A 24619-nucleotide genomic window follows, 5' to 3' on the forward strand; every position below is an offset into this window, starting at 1 on the left:
CACCAACAGCAAGCTGTTAATCCTATTGCAGCACCCTGTGTGCCATCATAGCTCATTAGAAAAGAAGGATTTTGCAGGTATAATGTATTTTGCGCATGTCACAAATCTCTAGTAGACACATATTTCTGTTGCTAAACATTAATTCCAGTGTATTGGGTTTTATACAATTTCCATCCCCTTAAAGTTCATTTTGGGTCTTAATTCTATCAGCAAATGCACTTTTCTGCAGAAATTAAGAATCCACCAGTAGCTTCAGAAAATAATATCAGGATTAAACATTTTGAAGAAGTGTTTTCATTGTTTAAAATCTGTCTACATTTAGATGTACTCTAAGCGGCAAGACATGACAGCTGTCCAACCTCTGTCTGCCTCTCTGATTTAAATATTTAACCCTCCAAAATAAAACTTTGAGCCGATAGCAAATACTCTCTGCAGTTCTGTGAAGACTCACCGTCTGTCAACCAGAACAGAGTAAAGCTTCCACACAAACCAAGATTGCAAGAGGAATGATTTTACCAGCGATTTTTATTTTGCAATTAAATAGAAAAAGAAAGCATAAAAGAATGATAGTTTGAAAAATGGACTTCTAGGAGGGAATGCTCTGTGATGTTTAGAAAGCATTTATTTCAAAATGTGTGAAATATAATAAGGAGGAGGGGAAAAAACAGCATAGATATGATATTGAAATCTATTTTGTTTTTGCAATAAATGTGGCGGGAAATTATCTGCAGTAATATAAAGGAGAAAAAGTGCAAGGAGTGATTCGAAAATCAAAGTCTCACAAAATGAATCTTTAAATTGACGATTGTAGATTTGTGCTCCATTTCCATCAATAGTTTGGAAATGGAGTAAATCAATGTTGTTGCTTTTAATGTATCTTACTAATTTAGATCTTGATGCATTAAATTAAACAGTGGTAGTATCAGTATATCCCAAGTGTCTAAAATTAACACCATGCCACAGATTTAGAATTACTTTAATTAAGAGAAAATGACTATCCTTTGAAACATTTTAACATTAATTACGCAGCTATATGCAACTGATGAGAAAACACCATCTGAACATCTTTTCTAATGAATTTCCTTTTGGTTTTAGGCTGTCTAGCCTTCTATTTAGTCTGAATGACTAAATTCATTCATTAGTGATCACTCGGCTAAATGTAAAATGTTGCCAGTTACTCAGAGGTCTGGAACAATGTTATGGGCTGTCTGATTTGTGTACAGCCATGATTAGTATGTTAGTGCAATGACAGATTTCCAGCACGATTGTCGCCCCACATTAGCCTGAAGGTCCACTGCTATTAGATTCCCAGTCAAGCAAGAAGGCTTAACAAACTGTAACATTGTACAGAACTGCTGCTCCTCACCTGAACCTAAGGCTAGAGAATCGAGACTCTTATTGCTGTTATTCTGTGTTGAAACTGCCATGGGAACGATTGACATTTTTATTGTATTCTTTATCTTTGCTGCTGTATGAAGCATTGTTCATGGCCAGAGGAGACAGACAGCTCATGGCGGAGACTTAGTGAAGCCCCCACAATTGTCTGTGTGCTCAGTGTTTCACTTGTTGCTAATTATTTTTGATTGATTTTATTCCATTTATGGCTCCATGCAGTTTGTGAGGGGTCTGTTTGTGCTATAACAGAGACAGAGACATTGATTAGGCCTGACGCCTTTTCTGTGCCCGCAGTACACGGTGTATGGGAGGAGTGGTCACCGTGGAGCCTGTGCTCATTCACATGTGGCCGAGGTCACCGCACTAGGACTAGGATGTGTGCTCCTCCCCAGCATGGAGGCAGGGCCTGTGATGGACCTGAGACCCAGACTAAGCTTTGCAACATAGCCCTATGCCCAGGTATCATCTGTCTGCTGTCTGAACCTATTAAAATAGTTTTGTCAACGTTAACCCTGAACACATGTAGATGAGAGGAGTGTAGTGGTGAACATCCCAAATGAAGTCTCTTCAAAAAGCTTAATTTCTCAGAATGGTAGCACTATAGACTAGCTATACAATTATCAATCAATGCAATACCGCAAAGGTAAGTAAAAAAAAATAAAACAGGGATGAACACAGGCTTTGTAGTGCATTTTAAGTAATTGTGCTTCCACCATAATGTGGTTTAGGAAACCCTGTTGAGAGTGAATACTGTAATACTGACATCAAAATCACTTACCCGCAATTGCCTGTGAATGGTAAGCAGATTAGTGATGATGACTTTTTCCACACAGTAAATGTTAGCTTTGCTCTGGGTACAGACTCAGTGAAAAACCACTCAAATCCAGATGCTTTCCCTCTGCCCAGACAGAGAGGCAGCTAACAAATAGCTTCTGCAGTTGGTGCTTTTGACATTTTAACAATATAAATCCTAATATGAAAATACACTGCCAAATGAGTTTCTATGTCTTATTCTTCTTTTGCCCTTGGCTGTTTTGGAGAAATTCTAGCCCGCTGAAATAAACAAAGCCAGCTGCAGCATAGTTTTCCAAAACCAACAAGTAGCCATGTCATATTTTGCTTTCCATTTAATATCTGTTTTATTGGCTTTCAATTTGAGAGAGAATAGTGATCTGAATATCTCCTCCCATTTCTGTCTGCCCTCTTTTTCCCTTCACTTGGGACATGTTTGTTGGGTTGTGGTTGGTGCCTCAGTGGACGGACAGTGGCAGGAGTGGAGCTCTTGGAGCGATTGCTCAGTGACCTGTGCCAATGGCACTCAGCAGAGGACCAGGCAGTGCTCAGCAGCCGCCCATGGGGGATCTGAGTGTCGCGGTCACTGGGCAGAAAGCAGAGAGTGCCATAATCCTGACTGCACAGGTAAAATCCTGAGCCTCTTAATTCTATATCCACTTCGATGTCTAAATTCAAAATCATGATTTAAAACGGAGAAAAGAGAGACAAAAAGAAAAAGAAAACAGCCTGTCCCATTTTGCCATCATCATTCTTGCAATCATAAGTACCATGACCATTAGTACCAACATCTGATTGAATGTTGAGCGTGATTTTAGTGAGCTGTTAGTCTGTCTGTTCTGTATTGAAAAGCCCTACAGCAAGAATCTGTGTTGTAAGAATCAAGAATAACGTTTAAGACCATGCTCTATCAATTGGATTTTAAAAATCCAGTTAGATATACTGTATGCCTTTCACATAATTCAGGTTTAGCTGCCGAAACTGTCTGTCAACGTCATGGATGTATTAGAGGCTCAAAGATGTCAGCTTAGTGGTCTCGATCGGGCTTTGAATTGTCTGATCATGTGAAGGGTCTGAGCACTCTCATAATCTCCTGATGCAATTTTCACTGCAGCAGCGTAAAACAGCTAGGTTTTTATTGTGCGTTTCACTGGTATGTGTGTGGCACATGTTTTTCCTCTCTATTTCTGAGAGTCAGCCCAAACATTGTGTAACCACTCAGCCAACCTTATGGTCCGTTGATTCCTTAAAATAGCGACGGATACTTTTAAATGCGTACTTTTAATTTCTGCTCATGATAATGAAGAAGCTGCTGTTGTTTGTCTCACAGCGAGAGGATACATTAGAGAATTTATTCATTTAATGAAGCCCTACCTGTTTAGCAATTCTTATTTGTTTCCAAGGTGAGAGATCAAACATTAGTAAAACAGCACAGTCTAAACCGTCATTTAACAAGTCAGCACAATAACTGCTGGAAGCGTTGCCTTGGCAAAGAGTTCAAGGCAAAACCAGGATGTTTTTCAGAATTAGTCAAATATATATTTGAGTAATTGAATGCACCAGAAAGCAACAGATATTATTTAAAATAATGCAACAGAGTTGCCTAATAACTACAATAAAGGCCTGCACATGATTCTGAATCAATGTCATGATTTTTAAAATTGAAAGAATTTCTCGAGGACTGCTGGAACAATGAGCTCTTTCAAACACATGAGCATGCATCTGTCTGAGGAATCAGCAACCATGCTGCGGGCAGAGGCATCAGTATCTACTGGGATTTGATCAATGTCTCATGGATAGTTTTAACCAACAGGTCATGATAGTTTCTGTTTTTCTTTTGAAGCAATCCTGACAGAGGTTAGTTGTAGGACATGAAATATGCCCATATATGTGAGGGAGGGGGTAAGTGGAGGTTAAAACCAGAGTAGAGAGTGTTTCCTGCTCACAGGGTGTTGTACCTTTCTGTTCAGACAAGGGCATGTGATTTACTACACCGCTGAAGGGGAGCATCTGTTTTTTTGTCTAATGCACGGTTTAACAGTGTTCATTACAAGGACATAAAACATGCTGCTGGTTTTCGGAAACTTCAGCATAAATGTGTTTTAATATTGGCAGAGTGATACGACAAATCACCACTCTCAGAGCAACTTCTTTAGCCATAAAATACACACTCCTGATTATTCAAAGAAACCTTGTTCATTTTGGGGATATTACCATCAAACTGCATCTACAAACTAAATGCAATGATATCAAAGGAAATACATGTGATCACAGCTCATGTTTTAGATATCACACACTGATTAGGAGCTTGAATGACATAAGATTAAACCACTGGATATAGTGATGTATCATTTTGGCTTATATTGTGTTATCTTTTGGCAAATGTTATTCCTCTGAGAATATCTGTGTCTAACCGAGAATGATTCTGTTTTAGCTAATGGCCAGTGGAATCCTTGGGGTCCGTGGAGCGGCTGCTCTAAGTCCTGTGATGGCGGATGGCAGAGACGAGCCCGGGTGTGTCAGGGAGCAGCGCAGACTGGGCAGCAGTGCGAAGGAAACGGAGAAGAAGTTCGAAAGTGCAGCGACCAACGCTGTCCAGGTGAGACTGAGGATAATCACACCTTAAGCCTTAGCGGGCACAGAGAAGCTGAATGAAAGTGGGGGAGAGATAATGATCTCTGCAGAGTGAATGACTTATCTCGTTACAGAAGATCAGTTAAAACAGAATGTGGAGAGGAGATGCAGATAAGGGGAAGGCGGGTGTCTGAGTATGAATATGGTCCAGTAAATTAAAAAATTGAAATCCTGGTGGCTGATATTCTGAGAATCGCTGGTATCTTTACCGCTTATTGTGTGATTCATTTTTAAATTTAAAAAAAAATCTCTTTATGAAGTGGAGTCTTAAACATAAGGTCACTTAATACTTCTCTCTTCTATAGTAAAGAAAGTAGCATTCCACAAAAACACATTAAAACCTTCTCCTGCTTTTATTATCATGTAGCACCTACACTCACAAAAGCTGTGACTTCAGAACAAGCTTCAGTTTAAATGACATACTCACTGACACTATACAGCTTTGATCTCCTATATTTCCATACCTTCTTCTGTTTAATATGGAGAAACTGTTGCATCACATTGGAAATGCAAAAAAAAAAAAGCTCTTTGCATTGATTTTTGCAACGTTTGTATCACTTTGCTCCTCAGCACCATATGAGATTTGTCCCGAGGACTATGCAGTGTCAATGGTGTGGAGACGGACCCCTTCAGGAGAACTCGCCTTTAATAGATGCCCGCCTAATGCCACAGGTAAGGACAAGAGCATTTTATTTTTAATTCTTTTTCTGTTATCACTGATTAATTTTCAATAGATGAAGCTCTGTAGATGAATTTCGACATGCCTTCTTAATTTAAATTAATAAAATCATAGGGGGAAAAAGTGATCCGTCTAACTTAAATTAGTAGTGGTCCAATAAATAACATGATGTGGATTTTACCTTTTTCTAGACTATGCACCAGCATGATTGATTGACCTAAATTTGGCTTACATTCAAGGAAAGGTCGTTTGAATCACACTGCAATTGTCACATTCTACACTGCAGTGGCAGAATCAACCTGCAGTTTTGCATTAGTGTCACAGTTTGAGTGTTTGAATGATACTGCCATTCTGCTTTTTGAGGAATTATGCCAGATTTCTGCCACTGCTGTAGCCTGTCCTTAAATATACAAGTTATACAACAAGCATTGTGTTTTGCAGGCTGCCTGAGTGATCTTTGCATAGTGTATAAAATCAGCAAAACATCATGATGATAAAACTATATTTTGAGCCAGAATTGTGTTTCTTCATCCGTGAAGAAAGCACATATCCGTTCATTCCATTTCCACGAACATTGATGTAATTTATGGCTGCACCCTTCCGTACACAGCTTGTGCACTTGGATGTGAAAAATGGTAACTGTGATTTTGAGAGCATTGTTAAAGAAAAGCACACCGAGGTCTGTTTTTAGACATTAGGCAGAAGCTTTAATATGTGCACGGAGAGAGGAGCATTAAAATAGAGGATGCAGGTCCTGTAACAGGGCAAGATGAGCAGTCTGCTCCCAAAAAGACAAGGAAGGAGAGAGAAAGCAGGGAGAGGATAAAAAGGACTGCAACCTTTGATGAATCTGCTGTGATACAGGTTGCTTTTGTTCCTGTTGAAGGTCAGTTTGCAAACAGACAGACAACAGGACAAAGACGGGCAGGTGGATGCTAAAGTTACATGTTGGTTCTCCACAGTGAGACGGTGTAAAATGTAAAACAGTCCGGTGGTCTGGAATGACATTTCTTCCACGACCATAAAATGGATAACTGACAAACTAGATGTAGTAGCAAACACACTGTCATTCACAGATGGCCTACCTGCGGCAAAGTTACGCAGAGTAAGATTTACTAGCATGACATTAGCTTTCCGGCTTGACATTAGTTTTATGGCTAATAACAGTTTGGAGCTACAAAGCTGTTTCCAGCTTGCAGGGCTTGTGTGTCTGTGTGCCTCTGTTATTCCTTTGTGTGATGTTGTGTGATCTAACAGCTTTGCTGATCAAGACTTTCATTGACATCAATGAGCCTGGTTCAGGTCAGTTAGACAGGGTGAGACATTGGCTCTTTACTCTTCTTTACTGAGCATTTTTGAGTTTCTGTGAACCTTGGACTTAAAATATTAATTCATCCCTCTTGTCTTTTCTTATATGCAGCTGAATTTTCCAGAGATGCGCACACTATTTCTAATGTCTGTATACTAGATTTGCATAGTGTGGCATATTACTCTAAAATCAGAGCCAAATTCTTTGTGATTGTTAGTGTTAGAGGACTCTGGACACCTGCATGTGCAGCAATGATAATAAAAAGGTGTTGTTTTTACTCAGCCAGAGAACAAAGTAATGCCCAAACGGTGTCATGATTAAAGGGTAAAATAGCAACTAGCAGACATATTTCATCTTTAAGCACAGTGCATCCCCTCTTGTGAAAGCTGGCACTGACCACTGGAAAAAGACCAACATAGACAATAGTTCAGGTCAGGTCAAGTTTATTTGTAAAGCCATTAATCACAGTTCCAGTGTCAGTGGGTTTCACAAAGCCCCCATTATGAAACCATAAATGAAAACAACACTTCCCAACCTTTGCCCTGTAATTAGATCAAGGTCAAGCTCTCATTGAGAAAGATGCAAAAAAGCAACACCTCACAGTTAGTCCTCCTCCTCCTTCGAGGACAGTCTGAGAGCAGGATAAACAAAGATGAAATATTGATCAGCAAAGGCAACATGACAGAATGTGCGACGTGAATGTGCCGTGACTGCATGGGCGCGTCATCCAAATGTGTCAGAGGGTTTCAGCACCTACTCAACCGTGGTCACTGTCGTCATCAAGGTCACCTCAGGGACAGCACTCCGAGGCGTCAGCTCCGCCTTGGTCCACATGGATGTCAACCGCCACCGGGGGCGAGAAGGGAGGAAAAGTCGACAGGGTGCACACAGACACAGAATTGTGTGTCAGACGAAGATTCAGAAACTGGTGAAAAGTACCATTCCAGACAGTAAGATTAAATTTACAGTGACATTCCTCCTTGTACTTATTCTTTGGAATGCTGTACAACATTATATAAAAGCCTATATTAGTAGTCAAATGTAGTAATTCGGTATTCCAATGTAGTATCCTTAACGGGAAACATTAAAAAAAACATTGTTAATAATTACAGAAGTATCTGTCAAGTAAACTGTAGTCAGCATCCTGTTGCCTGAGCTTCCTCACATGCTCACACTCAGTAGGTAGGCGAGCATCCAAGACATCAGCCAAAACCGTGACATGACGTACACGACACTGAATGTGATTGTCTGACATCATGTTGATAGATGAGGGAAACAAAAGTTGCACTATTGTTTTAGCTTGGCTGTAAACTATATGGACTATATTTGGCTCTCCGGCACTGCCACAGTGCTAAAACAAAGTGTGGAGATAGAAGATAGGTGGGAATTTGTGTTAGAGACTGGGGAGGAAGCATAAACACAGTCCCAAGATTGTATTGGAACATTCATTCAGAGTCCTTAGAATAGAAATCAGTCCACAGGCTGTTAGAGGAAACTGAGAAAGGCAGGCGAGGTCTCACTATTTTAGTTACATTACAATCTGTCCACACATGAGCAAGTAATTAACACATGTTAGTCGCTTCACATTCTTACACATAGTATCTTTAAATAGCTTTTCTATTCATAATGCATCTGAACCGGTGACAGACAAGGACGGAGGCATTTAAAAGCAGCCGTGAGAATTTCTTTTTCAAATCTGACACCAACGTTTACTTAAACTTGAAGATGAACTGATTTTGCGGTCAAAGATCACTGTGACCAAACTGTGGCAATAACTCAAGAATTCATGCTGTAATTGTGGCAAAATTTCACATTTATGTCTAATAGAATAAAATCATGATGTGGTATTTTATATCCAGTGTCATGTCTGCACAAATACAGATGTAAACTGCAATTTTGACAGGCAGAGACAACCGCGAGGCACTAATTCTAGTTTGACTTTAAAATTTTACGTGCAGCTTTTGCAAACTTATTAACACCTGAAGTTGCTAGTTAATTTGCACAGGAGATTTTGCTTCTAAAAGTTACTGCACTTTTATTAATGCCCCCGTGTAATGAGAGCCCCCAAATCTCAATTATCAATTAAAGTTCAAGCTGAAAAAGCAATTAAAGCACCACATACACAGGTTATTAAGCAAACGCTTCACAGGTTAATGCAGAGAAAATGATCCTGCCGTTTCTTGCAAAATAAATTACTCCTCATCCTTGAGAATGGAGGTGGTCATTTTCATTTTGTATATTCAGGCTTTTCATGTTTCTGGTAGCTGCAGATTTTTAGGTTTTCTTTCTTTATAAATAAAGAAAAGGATTTTCTCGCTTTATCACCACTGGATGATGTTCAAGTCCACTAAAATCCTTCTCGGAGGACGTTTTTAGACACGTCTTACCTCAGACTCGTCAGTCCATAAACACTGTTTAAGCCTTCTGTCTAGGGCAGGATTGTTTGACTAAAAATCTCCTTTACAGGCTGCCGAGTAGAGAACGCTGTAAAACCGGACAGTGACAGGTCAATGCCTCAGTGGAGAGCAGCCTTGGTTTTGATCAAGTACATCTCCACTGACCTATATTTCATACTCAGCCTACTCTACATACATCACTGATGATGTGGGGACAGATGACAGATTGGTCTAGAATCACAGTGAAGGCCTCAGGTTTCTGTCTCTGACCCTGTTTGATCCCACCATCAACACAGATCAAAGCCATCGGAGATCAAATTCTAAATAACTGTCAAGTAGGATTTATTTATTGAAAACAAACAACACAGTGAAATTATGAACCCACTTTTACTGTTGTTTGTTCCTCACCTCACCTCAAAAATCCAGATCCCATGAGCACCTAGGATGTAGATATGTTTTGTGTAACGTATTTATGACACATATATTGTTAGGTTTTATTTTGTACAGTTAATTAACCACAATATGCATCTTTTATCCTAAAACAGGTGATTGTTTTAGTCTGTACAACTGTGCCTTTCAGTACCACTGAATTCACATTAAAGATGCAACATAATGCAATGTAAAACTCACAAAAATAGACCAAAAAACAAACATGATTTCAATGAAATATATATTTTTCACTCCAGATTTAAACTTGTCTTTTAAATCAATACAGTGACAAGCTTCACATCTGTTTTTAGAGCAACTTTCATGCTTATGAATTTCAAGCAGTTCTTAAATGTGACCTCTTCTCACTGTTTTGTGTCTTTTTGTCAATTCCTGCTCTCAGACTTTCTCGGTTCACAATGACCTTTAGGAATGTCAGTGCAAAAACACTGAAGCAAATGTGTAATTTCTAGGTATCAAGTCATCATAAAATACATTTTCTACCACCTTTTTTTGAGCAAAGGGCCCTAAAAGATGATGGAAAAAAATGTCTGAAAGCATTCCGGCATCCTTAACTGTACCGATATGGATTGTGAAAGTAAATTAAACCGGCCAGGTGAAGCCAGTTTTGTGGGAGACAGATGCTCAGCATAGTGTAAAGGAGTGGGCCTCTCTTGCTGCCCTCTGGGTTGTCTCACGGTGCTGCATGGCTGCTCCCAGCATATAGCGATGCTTTGTGTGCGTTCACGGCTTCAGTGAATATCGCCAAGTGGTAGCTGTGGAAAAGGTGGGCGTCGGGGGTGTGGTTTTGATCTCTCTCTGTCTGTGTGTGTTAGTGTGTGAAAGACGGAGAGCGAGAGGAGAGAGAGAACATGAGATAGAGAGAGGGCTTATGTGAAGCGCCGATGCCAGGGGAAATGTTTTGTACTGTGGGAGTTTTCCTCAGGATGTCGAGCACCTGTGTTGGAGCGGCGGGGTGATGTGTGAAGTGCACTCCACCAGGTCGACAGCTGGGAAGGTGTGATGTTGGACCCATATGTAGGATGTACATGGCAATGTGGGTGGATATTAGGATGTTCTGCTATTTCAGGATCACTGTTTAAATGCCTGACAGCTATCACAGTCTAGCTGCGGCATGTTTGGATAAGCAACTCTAAGTCGTATTAACACGGCACACAGTGGATGTATTAAAAGACCTGGGACCATGTCGTTTGTCACAATATTAAACCAGTTCCATTCAAATACTGCATCACTTTCCTAGCACAAACCTTCCTCCTCTTTCTATAATGTGCCTCAACTTCAATGCAAACTTTAATGGGGGACATCAAATTTTGATGGTGAGTGAAGAAACGGATAAAAGGGGAAAAAGATAAGACTCTCATGAAAACAATTAATTTTTTTCTCTCTCTTCTTTTTGTCTTCCTCCTCCTCCTTCCACTTCCATCTGCCTTTCTTTTCCCTCTCTTTTGGTCTTAATCCTCCCCCCCAACCCCCCATCTCCTTGTACGCTCTCTGCGCCTGCTCATCTTCCCCTCTCATCCCTCCCTCGCTGATTCTCCTCTCCAAATCTGTCGCTGTCTCCTTCCCCTCCACAGGCACCACTAGTCGACGCTGCTCTTTGGATCACCGTGGTGTGGCCTTCTGGGAGCAGCCTAGCTATGCTCGATGCATAACAAATGAATTCAGATACTTGCAGCAATCAGTAGGTGCAAAGTCAGCTCCCTCTCACAGCCTCTGTTTCCAATGCATCATAAATTACCTCCCCAGTGTTTCCCCAACCCCCTCATTCTCATCACACTGTAGCCAAAGATTAACCACTTTCAATAGTGGAGCAAATTAAAATACAGATTTTGCCATTTTTCTACTTTTTAATGAATGATTTTTGTCAAGTCCTTAAACAGTTTGATATAGAGTTTCTGGCATGTTCTCATCTGTATTTGTCTTAGTTCTTACACTAGAACTCTGAAAAACAAACAAATGCTGTAATTAAGAATCATGTTGTAGTTCTGCAGCATTCAAAGAAGTTGCTTGTGCTTGTTTTAGATATTATCTGCTGAAATAAATTACAATATACTATGCTTCATTTAAATCTAAAGCATTGTACCATAATGAAACCAGGTAACTGAGGAAAACGGTTTTCTCTTTAACAGAATCAGTTCTTCCGGAGCAGGAGAACCTTATGTGAACCCTCTCATCTTTTTTTGCATTGCTCGTCTGATGAGACATTTTAATCACAAGAAAAACTGTTTTTCATTGAAGTCTCAGTACATTTTATTGAGCTACTTTAAATAAATTTCTGCTTTAGTGTGTTTGCCTTCAGCCTGGAAACGCAGTAGCACTTCCACTAGAATAGGTAATTTTGGTAACTCTCCATCACTGTTAAAAATAAAATAATTCAGAAGAGCTGAGATAGCACATATAGCGCTGCACCTGTGAACGTGTATTTATGGACATAAAGCCTGTGCAATGATGTGAAATGTCATTTCACTGTGCAATTTCTGCCTAAATGTGTGTCTTCTGCTCCAGTTAACTCTTTTATTCGTATTGGCTCATTTCAAAACATCCGCGAGGCAGAATACATTCCAGCCTGGCTTAGATATAAGTGTCACATAACGGACTTCAGAGAGTAGAATCTTTCTTCCTGATTTTTTGCACTCCATTTACTCCAAATGTGTAGCTTAACTTGTATCTTGCAAACCAGCACCAGAGGACACCGATGCCCCAAGTTCTGTCTTCTCCTGTTTTTGGAGGTTCAGGGGCACCTTGCAAAGGGCCAGAGGATGCTGGCAGGGGATGGGATGTCCCAAGTCACGAAAAATCTTCTAGATCTCACCCAGAGGAGGAACTTCTACGCTGGTGATCTGTTGTCTTCAGTGGAGATCCTTCGCAACGTGACGGAGACCTTCAAGAGGGCCAGCTATGAGCCGTCATCAGATGATGTGCAAGTGAGTGGATGCTGGGTTTATTTTAAGACTTTAAACATGGATCTAACTGCATTGTTTTGCCAAATGCATCACTTTTGACAGAACAATTAATTGGATAACAGTGATGCTGATACATTTTAGCACCCGCTCGGTAATATATGTCTGAAATACCACAATGGCTGACAAGCTCACCTCATAGCTCTATTGTATCAGGACATCTCCTACACATCCTAAGCTGTTTCATCTTATCATGTTGGGTTTGACTGCAGCCTTGATCCTCTTTATGTCAATAGGATGATGGAGATTATAGCTAAAGCTCCACCTCCATCAACAATAAGACAATTTATGTCATCTTCAGAGACACCCTTCTCAAGCCTCATTGTGATCTTCGTGCTGTTCTGCACGTGTGACAATTTGTACACATTGTTTTTAGAGTGTTTCTGTGTGTTTGCATATCCCTTGACACCAGAGAGAGAATATAAATGGGAAGGAGATAACTGATATGAATTTTGTGATGCTAACAGTAAAGCAAGTTTTAATATTATATGTGTGTTAATGATAAATGTTATTCTCCAGCTTCTAACCTTGATTTGTTACCATGTCAGGCTTGTTTTGCTGTGACTCTTCTGCATAGGACTGTAAGTAATAGGACCAGGAAATTAGCAAAATGTGAGCCATCTTCTGTATAGCAGAAAAAATTCTGTTCCAAGAATGTATAAGTTCCATTAGTGAAGTCCCAAAACACACAGACTACTGACTAATAAGCTTTTTTTTTCAGTATATTAAATATGGAAATATACTAAGATTATTGGGATTTTTCCAGGATTTAAGGAAAGAGTTCATAAACTAGAAAGAAAGGCCAAAACAAATCCTACATAGCAAAACTAGTGATACTAGACACATATTACTGTTAGAGCTTTAGCATTTTTTGTGATTGGATTTAAGTGGCATGCAGCTTCTCTAATTAAATCTCAAAAATGGTCAAGGTACTTAATTATACACTTCCAAAGTGCGGTGATATTTCGACTACAAAATGTCAGAGATGCTGCTTTTCTGGAGTTTTCTGCTGGTTTCATGCACATCTATCAACATTTCCCACTGGGTGTAAGGCGTATGGCCTGTCTAATATTCTGCAGAAATAAAACCCAAATGTGCTGGCCATGGATGGGAAGCCTAGGCCCCCATTCAGCCATTTTCCTACCGTAGAAAATCTATGAGATGAGGAAAGCATCCTGTCTCTGGTTATTAGGAGAGCTCTATAGTGTGTGTGGGCAGACAGGAGAGCAGTCAGCCAGCCCAACCCCTCCGTGTGTCTCTGCGCTAATGCAGTGTTAAAGTGGGCACATTACCACCAGAGGGAGCATAAGCATTCAAGTAGAAAACAAGATAGCCTGTGTCAAGAGAGAGAGCCACTCCCTCAGGCACATTGTAGACCAGACGAAATAACAAGGCTAAAGATCAGACAGGGGTCCTATTACTACTGCAGGCATGCACCCCAAGCAGCCCCTGCTCTCCACTGCTGAAGAAGACAATCCACACAGCTACTCAAACATTCCCTTTCATCTTTTTTTTTTTTCCTGATTGCTGCTTGTGCTTATCTCCTGTAGCATTAAGTGTTTGCTGCAAGCTGCAGAAGGTTCAAGGTATATTTATGTCGGAGCCCAACCAGAAATTTCAGCTTTTCTCTTATCATTTATCTTCATGGCTTGAGCAGCAAATTTCCTGGTCCTATTTAGCCCTGCAGGGGCCATCATTATTCCCTGCAATCAGAAATGTCAGCGTAATATCCATCAGTCCTCAGTCCTCTCTGAGTGCATGGTATTTATGTCATGATTTCATAAAAGCGTCTTGCTGCAGTGCCTATAATACTTGTGTGTGGGTGTGTTACGTATTTTCCCTTTCATCATCTCCACAGAACTTCTTTCAGATCATCAGCAACCTCTTGGAGGAGGAAAATAAGGAGAAATGGGAAGACGCACAAAAGGTAAGCGTGTGGCAGTGCTCCTAGTAAATAATTCAGACTGCTGCATGGATGTTGTGTGCCTCAGAATTCAGCATAAGGCTTGTTTGTAGTTGCACAATTGACGTGGCAGAGATAAAGAACAGTCAGGGTGGTTTCAGGATAATTTACAGCTACATATACACGTATGATTGTGAGGTCATTTAGCAGGTGTGACATCTGGCCTCATTTAGAAAACTAGTTCCTCAGAGCTCCACTTGGTGGCAGCAGCACTGCCATAGAAACTGTTCAACTACTAACACTGCAGGATTCATTCCTCCTGCACACACATTGTTTCATCCATATCGTGGCAACCAGTGTGATTTGATCATTACTTAAGTTGAATTTTGCCAAACAAACAAACACTTTTGACATTTTATTGCTTGTACTATCACAACTATGACTCCAATTCCCTGTCTGCCTTTTTTTTTTAAAGGCATTGTAAGATTGTTCTATCATATGAAAAAGGCAATATGAGAGAAAAACGAAAACAGCTTCAGTACCCTCTACAAATACAGAGACAACAGCACCGTACTGTATATCAAACATCTGGGCACAGAACAGTGCTCTTTCTCTACATTGTGTTTATCCATGAGGATTGACTTCTGGCTACGTCCTCGGTTGGGCACATCTCTCCGCTTCAGAGGTGGTGACTCTGCGTTTCAAAAGTGCCACTGGTGTCTAAGAGAACCTGTACCCTGAAATCCCACACATCCAGACTCTGACAGAGATACCATCTGTGGCGACTGCAAAGGGCATCTGCTCTGTTGTCACCTTCACTGGTAAATTGACTTGAATTAGGTGTCACCTGCACTGACACGTGACTGAGGTGGTGCCCTAAAATAAGTCGGATCTCTCTTTTGCCTCCTTTTCTCTACGCTCGACTTCAGCTAAGATGGTAGGGGGAACACAGGCAGTTTTGCTAGAAGTGCCAGTCCTGGCTGTCTGTATAGGCAGTAATTAGGTGTTTGCTTTCTGCAGCTTTAGTTTGGCAAGCCCCAAAGGTATGTTGCTGGAGCACACAAACGAGCACTTTTTGTCAGTAAGAATGAGTCAGAGACAGGGATGGACAGATCAGAGGAAATATAGCAAAAGTTGTCTGTGTGATTGAACAGACACAAGAGATATGTGACATGGTTAATTATTTCTGTAGCTATTAGCATGCATGTCTAAGGAGAGCTGCTTCAGTTTCCTCGCTTTCCCAAGTGGACATTGCTTAAGCGATGCCGTCTGATTTCACCAGATGACGCTTGGACTTCACAGCTAAACATTTTTTCTCACTTGCTGGCTTTACTTGCATTAAAGAGTGTTCTGAGCTCATTTTCCACAGCTCCCACACACTGCATGCTGTGGACATTCAAAACGCTCACATGAAACACCTCACTATGAGGTTTTACTGGCTGTAGAGTTGGCTTTGTGCACAGATCACTATATATTCACCCCCTGTCACTGTTACCATGGCAAGGAAAGGAAGAGCTCTGTCTACAGAACCTCCACTGCAGCCATTTCCCTGCGCTGCCTTCACATCTCATGGTTGCCATGGAGACCAGCAGAATGAGCATGACTGCACTCTGCGTCAGACATGCCGGAAGGGGCGACGTGATGTGCTTTTCTCCCCCACTATGGCTTTCACTCTGCTGTGTCAGAGGCTCTCAACTTCAGCATCACTGATCCGCTTGCCTGGCTTAGCGGCGGCACATGTACAGGCATGTGCAAACACGCACAGAACACAAGGCGTTACAGTGGGGGGAAATACCTGCCCCAGGTGTTGAATACCAACTCGGAGTGAGGTGTTAATTGCTAAATGCCACTCAAAGGCCTTTCTAATTATCTGACATCAACCCACATATCTTGAAGCCCTGCAATAATATCAGTATGACAAGATGCAATCGTAAACCAGAATTAAAATTGTATTCTGTGGAGCTGATATTTTGTGGCAAATATGACACTGCACTGCCAGTATTCAAGATATCCCAGTCAAAGCCTCTCAGTAGAATTGAGCCATCTCCATGAGACTGTCAGCCAGGACAGTGGTCCAATCTTTTGAAGGTCAATCATTGGATTAATGTGTCTTTGATTTATTGACTCATGGGAAAGAGCTGACTGGACTGAGTGTTGCTGGTTGAGCCATGGAACTGTCCGTGGTCCTGAATTCTTGCCTCTACGTTCTCTCACTTAGTGCTGATGTCCATGAAATGGCACATGAACCAAGGCGATCACCCTTGACTTGGCAGGGCCTTTGAGAGGGGAAGCCAACCAGCAACTATGCTGGCAAAGCCGGTGGTTACAGTTCTGATGCTGATGTCACATGGAAGGGTCACTTAGGGCTACAGTGGATGACTATTTTTATATTCACTTGCTGTATGGTTTGTTTTCTTCATTAAGCAAGTAATAACTTGGTATTAAAAACATAAAAAAATGAACGAGGCTGTTTATCATTAAAAGCATTTCATATTTGATTAATTGTTTCAGCTGTTAAAGTTTCAACTGCGTGAAAATTACATGAAACTGCACAAAAATCTGCAAATAAATGGTGACATTTGTTGCAAAACTAAAGAAAAAATTTGAATTAATTTAAATATCAGTAAATATGTGACCCTGTTTTATATATATTCCCCATTTTTCGTCTCTTCCATTCAAATTTTATTCAGCTATGCTGATTTTTTAATGTTTTATTCAGTTCAGCTTTTGTATTTAATTATACAATATGCTTTGCTCACTCTTTTTATTTCATACACTTCTGTCTTTCTAGTAATACCTACTTTTGAAATTGTGAAATCATTTGAGCAGTGCTGAAATTGAAAGTGTCCTCTCGCCTTTTTATCTTGTCCAGATCTACCCCGGAGCAGTGGAGCTCATGCAGGTCATAGAGGAATTCATCCACATTGTTGGACTGGGCATGAAGGATTTCCACAATGCCTATCTGATGACGGGGAACTTGGGTAAGAATCAGCCCACTTTTCTTTCCAGCCCTGCAGCCACTGAGCTCGTTTTACCGTTTATTTCTGCTTGACATGGGCACATAATCCCTGTGCTCTGCTGACTCCTTGTGTCAATTTCCCCACCATCATTAATTTAGGATAAATGGCGCGTGGTAAGGGTGGGGGGAGTAAAATTACTGCAAATCAATAATGTTAATTAAAACTGATCTTGTGGTCTTAATGTGGTAAATTCCTATAAAAACACTTAACACCCAATCCAATATCAAGAGCATGCGGCGTAAGAACCCCCACCAGAGTAATGCTCTTAACTAGAAAAAATGCACACATCACTTCTAAATAATGACGATGGATACTCATAATATTGACCATTAAGCTAAATGCACTCCATGGGTACATTTTAAAATACTACGGATTTTCTCATTTATAATATATAAGCAGTGCAGTTAAAGATTTGGTATGCTTTTTTCCTGTGTTATTACTCACTTTGTGTTCCTTTCTGACCACTAAGTCTTAAATTAATTATAGGCATTCTCTATACATAGTTTCAAGGATTATTTTTCTTTCAATAATCACATAAAATATTTATGGTATATTTGAAGGTAAAATAATTCTGTCTGATGCTGCACTATACTGCAGTTCTTTGAGAAAGGCCTGATTAGCAAAGTGTACCCTAAAGCATGTTTTGCAATAGTGAAGCAGCATTAATAAAAAGTTGTTTGTCAGTTGCTTGTGAGATGATCAGTCATGGACAAAAAAAAAAGGGAGTATCTGATTAAAAGGCTTTCAAATTGGAAGTGAAATTACATGTGATTCTTTGCAGCTGTAATGAGCTTTTATGCAACACTTATTTTGGTCCAGATTATGACTCCACTTTTTTGTGGAGAAAAAAAACAGAACTGCCTCTGGATATGAGCGTTTGAGCAATAGCTCTCCTCCTCGATGTTGCTGTGAGTTCTTTTAGCTTCTGTCGCACAGTCTCTTGGATGATCTGAGGTCTCTATGGCATTTCATTTCTTACTCAGCCATAAATGGTGTCTTACTGGGACGGAATAATAGAACTGTGGTCTTGATTTATTCATGCAAGTGAATGTGAGCATGTACATCTGTGCTGGAAGGCAATTCCCCTTGAGGAGTGAGGTTTCCTCCTTGTATTCTTTACAATACCTAACATTTGACCCACTTCTGGCAAACATTCACTCATTGTGGTTCTTTATGGTATATCATTTCCATAATGATGAATAGGTAGTCCCCAGAATAGCATACCAAACATGGTTCAATGAATGCGCCCATCAAAATGCCATTATGAAACATTGAGAGAGTCAAATTAACTAATGGATTTGGATTTGGAAATCAGGTTGGAGAGCATTTCATAATGCCAAGCATTAATGACTTCTTTCACAGATGTGAGATTACTTCTGCGCCCTTCTCCTATTTTATACTTCTTTCAATTTGGCTTAATGGTAGTCTTCCAAACTCACTGCCACTGTCTCCTCATAGTGCTCAAAAAAGCATTAACACATGACCCCTGCTTTATACACAATATGAAATTTGTTCTGTGAAAGCGACTCTAAATTGACAGTTAAGCATTAAATCCAGATTCATACCAGTTCCTTGAGCGGCGGTGAGTATTGCAGAGCTGAACTTGAATCTGAAATACTTGACTCTTGTTATAATTGTCAACTATATCACTGCCTGGCCTCTATTCATATCTGCGAGACTGCGGACTAAACCGTAGCCATCTGTCGGACATGATATGAAAGAAAATCGTTTTGAGAAACATGGAACAATGGTGCAACTCAGCAGCACTGCGTCTCAGTCTGAGAAAGCACTGACTGGCATAATCAGGGCCCCTACTTGGAGTAGCATACTGGAGTTGTATGCTTAGTCTTTTTTGTGCAAATCATGTTTTTTTTTTCCCAAGCATATCAAGAATTTTTACTTTTTTTCCACAAGTTTCATTCGATTACATGGACGAAGATAATTTCCTTCAAAACTTGACACAAGTAGTCTACTGTGAATATTTTATCTACATTGTAAAAATGTAGTTTGGACATAGATAAATGAGGATATAATGTTCACTACAAAAGATAACCTGCAACATCATATCCACATATCCACTAACATAATACTACAGCATGACTTAATATTTAATTGTGATCTGAATATGACCCAACAAAGAATCAGACATAATTTGAGACCATTTGTTTGCACATAAATACAAAGAATATTCATTTATCAAAAACCATTTCCTATCAAACAATTGGAGTACAGTACAACAGCATTATCATTTTTATTACAGAAAACTAACACAGGCAGATTTCTAAAGGTTTTTTTTTTTTTTTACGTATTTTTGTTAAATCTCAGCACAAAGCTGAGGGGAACATTTGGCTTTTGAGCAGTTATTTAGAGTTGTAGCAGTAATGCTTTGCCTCTGGCTAAAATCAACCACAACCTCATTGGTTGCTGGTGGTAAAATAAAAGGGTCTTGTAAAGAGAATTTCTTTGTGCAAGAACTGACTGCATGTTTTCCCGTTTTGTTTTTATTTTCTCATAAATGTCAGAAACAATTACTGCTTTCTGTTTAAGTCTTCAAGTTATTTGGAAAACAAATGTGCCAGATTTATTAATACACGACTAACACAAGGGCTGAAGAGTTTTTCCTGTGTAATTGTTTCATCCTTGGTCACTGCGCAGGCCAGCAGCAGTAATTTCAGCTCACACCATAGAGCCTCAGTGGCCACGTGGCCCCTTTTGATTAAAGGAATGGAAAGTTTTGTGGGTCCACCGGTGGAAGCCAAGTGGAGAGCATCTGGCTGAGTAAGATATTGCGGCATCATTTCGTCACTAATTTATGGCAGCCTCTTGACACCGAGATAAATACTGGCTGTCACCACTGTATCGTCCTCTGTCCTCCTCCTTTTAGTCAAATAACCTTGATTGCAAAAGGCTCTCCACTCCAGCAACTTATTCCCCGTCCTTACAAGCTAACACTTAGAGGACAAAGTGAAGCTTAGGACATGTTTCAAAAATTAAATGCCACTTTGAAGGTGGAATACATCATGTACTTTTGTCATTCTGGTTCTGGCAGTCTATTGTGTGGCTATGCTTCATGGCTGAGAGAATATTATGACATTAATAGTAATTAATTTCAATTACGCACATACAATAGCCGCAAATGCTGTTTAATTTATTTTCTGTGGAAAATGTTAGTGTTGTCTGACTTGAACAGTTTACTTAATGCTGAACCTCTCATGAACGCATTCAGACGTAATGAGCGATGCTGTAATTCCCTCTTATGAAAATGAGCCGTACAGAATACTCTTAGTGCACTGAATCGGTGTTTAGAAGCATCACTGTCCTAAATGACTGCTTTATTTGTGCTGCCTAGTCCTATCAGACGACCGCAAAGCCCCATTTACCTGCAGAATTACCCAGAACTCTGAAAGACAATCTTCCAAGCACCCTGTTGTGTTTCACAGTGTGCCCTGTGACTAAAACCGCAAACACAAATAAACACGTACTTACCACTGCTGCTCCCAACATCTGGTGCTGGGAACAGGCCTCTTTGCAAATGGCAGGCCTCGTGGTGCTGTGTGATTTCATGCCCGCCGCAGGATCATCCCAAACACACAGACACACCTTCGCTGTCACAGATTTCACTCAAACAAGGAGTCTTGCCAGGATTCAAATTGTATTATTGGCACAGCACAAGGAACAATAGAGCTTCTGCATCAATGGTAGGATTAGCCTGAGATTCCCCCTTGCTGAAGCACCACCTGACTGGGACTGGATGTGATACCGGGTGGAGAACAGTACGGCTTTATCCTCCCCTTGTAATGCTAAGGCCTTTTCGGTTGATCCCGGGTATTTTCCTTGTCATTGCCTTAGTGCATGCACTGGCCTTTTATGGCACCTCAGCAGGGAGGTGAGAAACGGAAAGAGTGATTAAGGAGATTACCTGTCTACCAGTTGTCAGGTGCCAGTTGTGGCTTTGACTTTGTACTTTGAGGTACATGGGCGCAGCAAAAGCCCAGCTGGCGTGGGTTCGTTGACATATAAATTTTACGGCATTTGCATATATAATTCGATTTAGCTCAATTATTTCAGTGTATCACAATTAAAAATATACACTGGTCATACTCAGGTTTTTACTAACATTTCAGATATAAACAAATAACATCATAATAAACGCTTTCTTAATTTGAGAGTGCTCAAATTCTGCGTCTTAAGCTTTAATCAAAATGCTTCTCTTTTGTCTGTTTAATGATTACAGATTGTATCTTTAAAGAGTAAAGCTCAGGTGTTTGGTGGGCGACTCTCTTTCAGCTCTGTTGTGCTCATATTTATTTTGCAGTGTTCAAACAGGGATGTAGCAGGTAAACTCAGGTAACAGAAGCTGCTCTGTGCACAGTGATGTAATACTGGACTGTAGTATAGTTCGCTCACTCTCTCCAAAGTCACTGCCTCAACTCAAACATAGCCCAGCAGATAAACTCCCACACGATTTGCCATTTTTACTTTGGTTTTTGCACAGTGGAAACCAGCAGCATATAGTATGTTATTTACTGTGGTGCCAGTAGGTGTTTTTTCCCCCCATCCAGCAGAGGTAGTTGTACTGTTTACTCATGTGAGTGGATTCGATCCTTCCGTCTAACTCTCTCAGCAAGAAGCATATTTCCTTGAACTGTTTCTCCAAGTAACCAAATTTAGCTGTTCAACTCGATTTTTTATTCACGATGATCGCCCGTGAGATGGTCGACAAACTCATAAATGCTCTTCGGTATGTTAATAATTTATTGCTTTTTGTTGGTGTGGGTTTTTTTTTTTTTTTTTTTTTTTTTTTGCATGAATACTGCAGTTGCCAGCATCCAGAGACTTCCAGCAGTATCCGTGATGACTGACATCAACTTCCCCATGAAAGGTCGTAAAGGCATGGTTGACTGGGCCAGGAACTCTGAAGATAAAGTGGTCATCCCAAAGGGCCTCTTTGTTTCCCAGTCAGCAGGTACGTGACTGAATGTATATATCACAGAGCCATGTGACTTGCAGTCCAATACATCGTTTTTCAGGAGCCTCAGTCTCTTACACAGCCTCCGTGTGCAAACTTTGTCTTGGAATTGGTATGTCAAACTTCAGAAATAAACCCTGCAGTAACTTCTTTAAAATCTGTAGAAGAAGCTGTAGTAGAAATGTCGGATTAATGCGTACTGAATACATAATGGTGCATTCAGTGGCCACTGACGAGGAATAGAAAATAAATATCTCGACATCTCAGGAATGATTTCAGCTGAATTGCTTCGTCTGAAGGCTTGCAAAACTTTCAAACAGACACATCAGTCTTCTGAAGATTTTTTATTTTATCTTTTTTTTTTTTTTTACTTTATGCTACACCACCATTGTTTTGGGAAAGAGAAATAATGCTACAAACCGTAAAACAAAGCCGGTCTGCTTGCCTGTGCTCGTTCAGTCACTGAGTTTTCCCGCAACTCAGCATTTTCAGCATCCTTTCAAACACTGCCAGTCTGTACATCGCAATCCAGAGCCAGACAATTTGGTAAATTGGTGTAATCAGTCTTATCTGGAATATATCAAAGATAACAAAGCAAGCGATTGATTAGGAATCTGTGCCACGTGCTCAGTCCCGGCCTCTCCAATTTGGACAGTGTAAGAAGCTGATTTTATAGGAGACTTTAGCACTTCTCTTACTGAAATCAACAAAGCCTTTTGTAAGAAAATAAGAACTCCTTGTCAAAGAAAATCCTTTTTTTTGTTCCTTTAAGTGTTCTAAGCAGAAACTGGCACAGCAATTTAGCAAGTTTATTCAAGCCAAATGTTGCTCCCAATTAAAACTTTCCTTTGAATTATGAAAGCTTACTATGCTGCAACGTAAAACATCCTGCAACGCTTGTTTAATGAGGGTGTGTGAGGCTAAAAAAAAAAAAGAAGCCTATCAATGTAAAAATCTAACGACAATCTTAAATGATGCTTCATTTCCTCTTTTAGATATGGAAGGATCACCTGTCTTCATTTTGGGAACTGTTCTCTACAAGACTCTTGGACTCATGCTACCTTCACCAAAGTAAGGGCAATATTTCTCCTTGTCTGTACTTTCTGGTCTGCTGGCAGGAGGAAATAGGAGACAGATTTAATCCTTTGGAAGCTGCAGAGGTGTCCATTTTTATTCACAGTAGTAGCTCAAGCCTGAGAAACAGGCTGCGTCTCTGTGGCTCTAGTGTTGCTGAAATGTTCCACTTTGCAGACATGCAATTAAGTTTCAACCAGTTTTTACTGTAGCTACTAACAAAGAGGGCTTTTTTTACAGAGAAATGCAGGTTTTTGTTGACTCTAATTTAGTAAATGAAACATAGTTGCTGTAGCATAGAAAATGTAGTTAATTAAGGTGGCATTAGTGTCTGGAAAAGCAGTGGGATGTCCCTAACAAACACCTGGTGTCAGACCCCAGTCAACAAGTCCCTGGCACCAGTGTCCCAAGGACGGAACGGTCATTCCAGGACCAGCCAGGCCAGCTGTCACAGGTAGAGCAGCAGCCCTGTGAGCACACGTGGAGACGAGCTCATAATGGGACGCTGAAGTCTGCCCTCTCCAAACCAACTTGATGATAAGCTGATCAAGTGGCAACTGTTAGACTCGAGCGTTTTCCATTTGCCAGATTTTAAGCTTTTGAAGCTTTAATGAAAAAAGAGAGAGAGAAAAAAACTTTCCCACCACTAAATGTCAGAAATCTGTCAGTGCAGTCTGAGTGGAGAACTAAAGAACCTATCCATTTAGTTCATTGATTTCCATTTTAAGATAAGTACAGAAAACGGACTCGTACCGTATGGGAAAGTCAGATAAAAATATTTTCAGCTCAATGGTGCCTGTAGGAAAAGAGCCTGCTGCGGTCTCATCTCGACTTTTCTTTGTGTAGATGACAGTTTTCTTCCTCGTGTAAAGTGCTCATGGACTTTTAGCTTCAAAATACATAGAGAAATATATCAAACCTACGCATATATTCAACTTTTTTACAATAGCTGCAGATGTTTTCTAAGACGTGACTATAATGGCAGACTTTAGGAGCGAAGGATGCCAAAAAGAAACATTCATGTTTATTTTCACCGAGCTT

The 24619-nt window shown here is 40.3% G+C and overlaps 1 protein-coding gene across 1 annotated transcript in view; it reads left to right on the forward strand.

Moving 5' to 3' along the window:
- The window catches only part of adgrb3 (adhesion G protein-coupled receptor B3), a 110816-nt gene that overhangs the window by 54190 nt on the left and 32007 nt on the right, over positions 1-24619 (forward strand). Inside the window, 11 exon segments of the mRNA XM_051960114.1 lie at positions 1690-1854; positions 2650-2814; positions 4622-4786; positions 5392-5493; positions 11227-11333; positions 12382-12576; positions 14471-14539; positions 17388-17496; positions 22355-22501; positions 23500-23575; positions 23953-24032. Coding sequence (XP_051816074.1) covers positions 1690-1854; positions 2650-2814; positions 4622-4786; positions 5392-5493; positions 11227-11333; positions 12382-12576; positions 14471-14539; positions 17388-17496; positions 22355-22501; positions 23500-23575; positions 23953-24032 — 1380 coding nt within the window.

The sequence above is a fragment of the Acanthochromis polyacanthus genome, chromosome 15 (assembly GCF_021347895.1).
Source record: "Acanthochromis polyacanthus isolate Apoly-LR-REF ecotype Palm Island chromosome 15, KAUST_Apoly_ChrSc, whole genome shotgun sequence".
Taxonomy (NCBI): domain Eukaryota; kingdom Metazoa; phylum Chordata; class Actinopteri; family Pomacentridae; genus Acanthochromis; species Acanthochromis polyacanthus.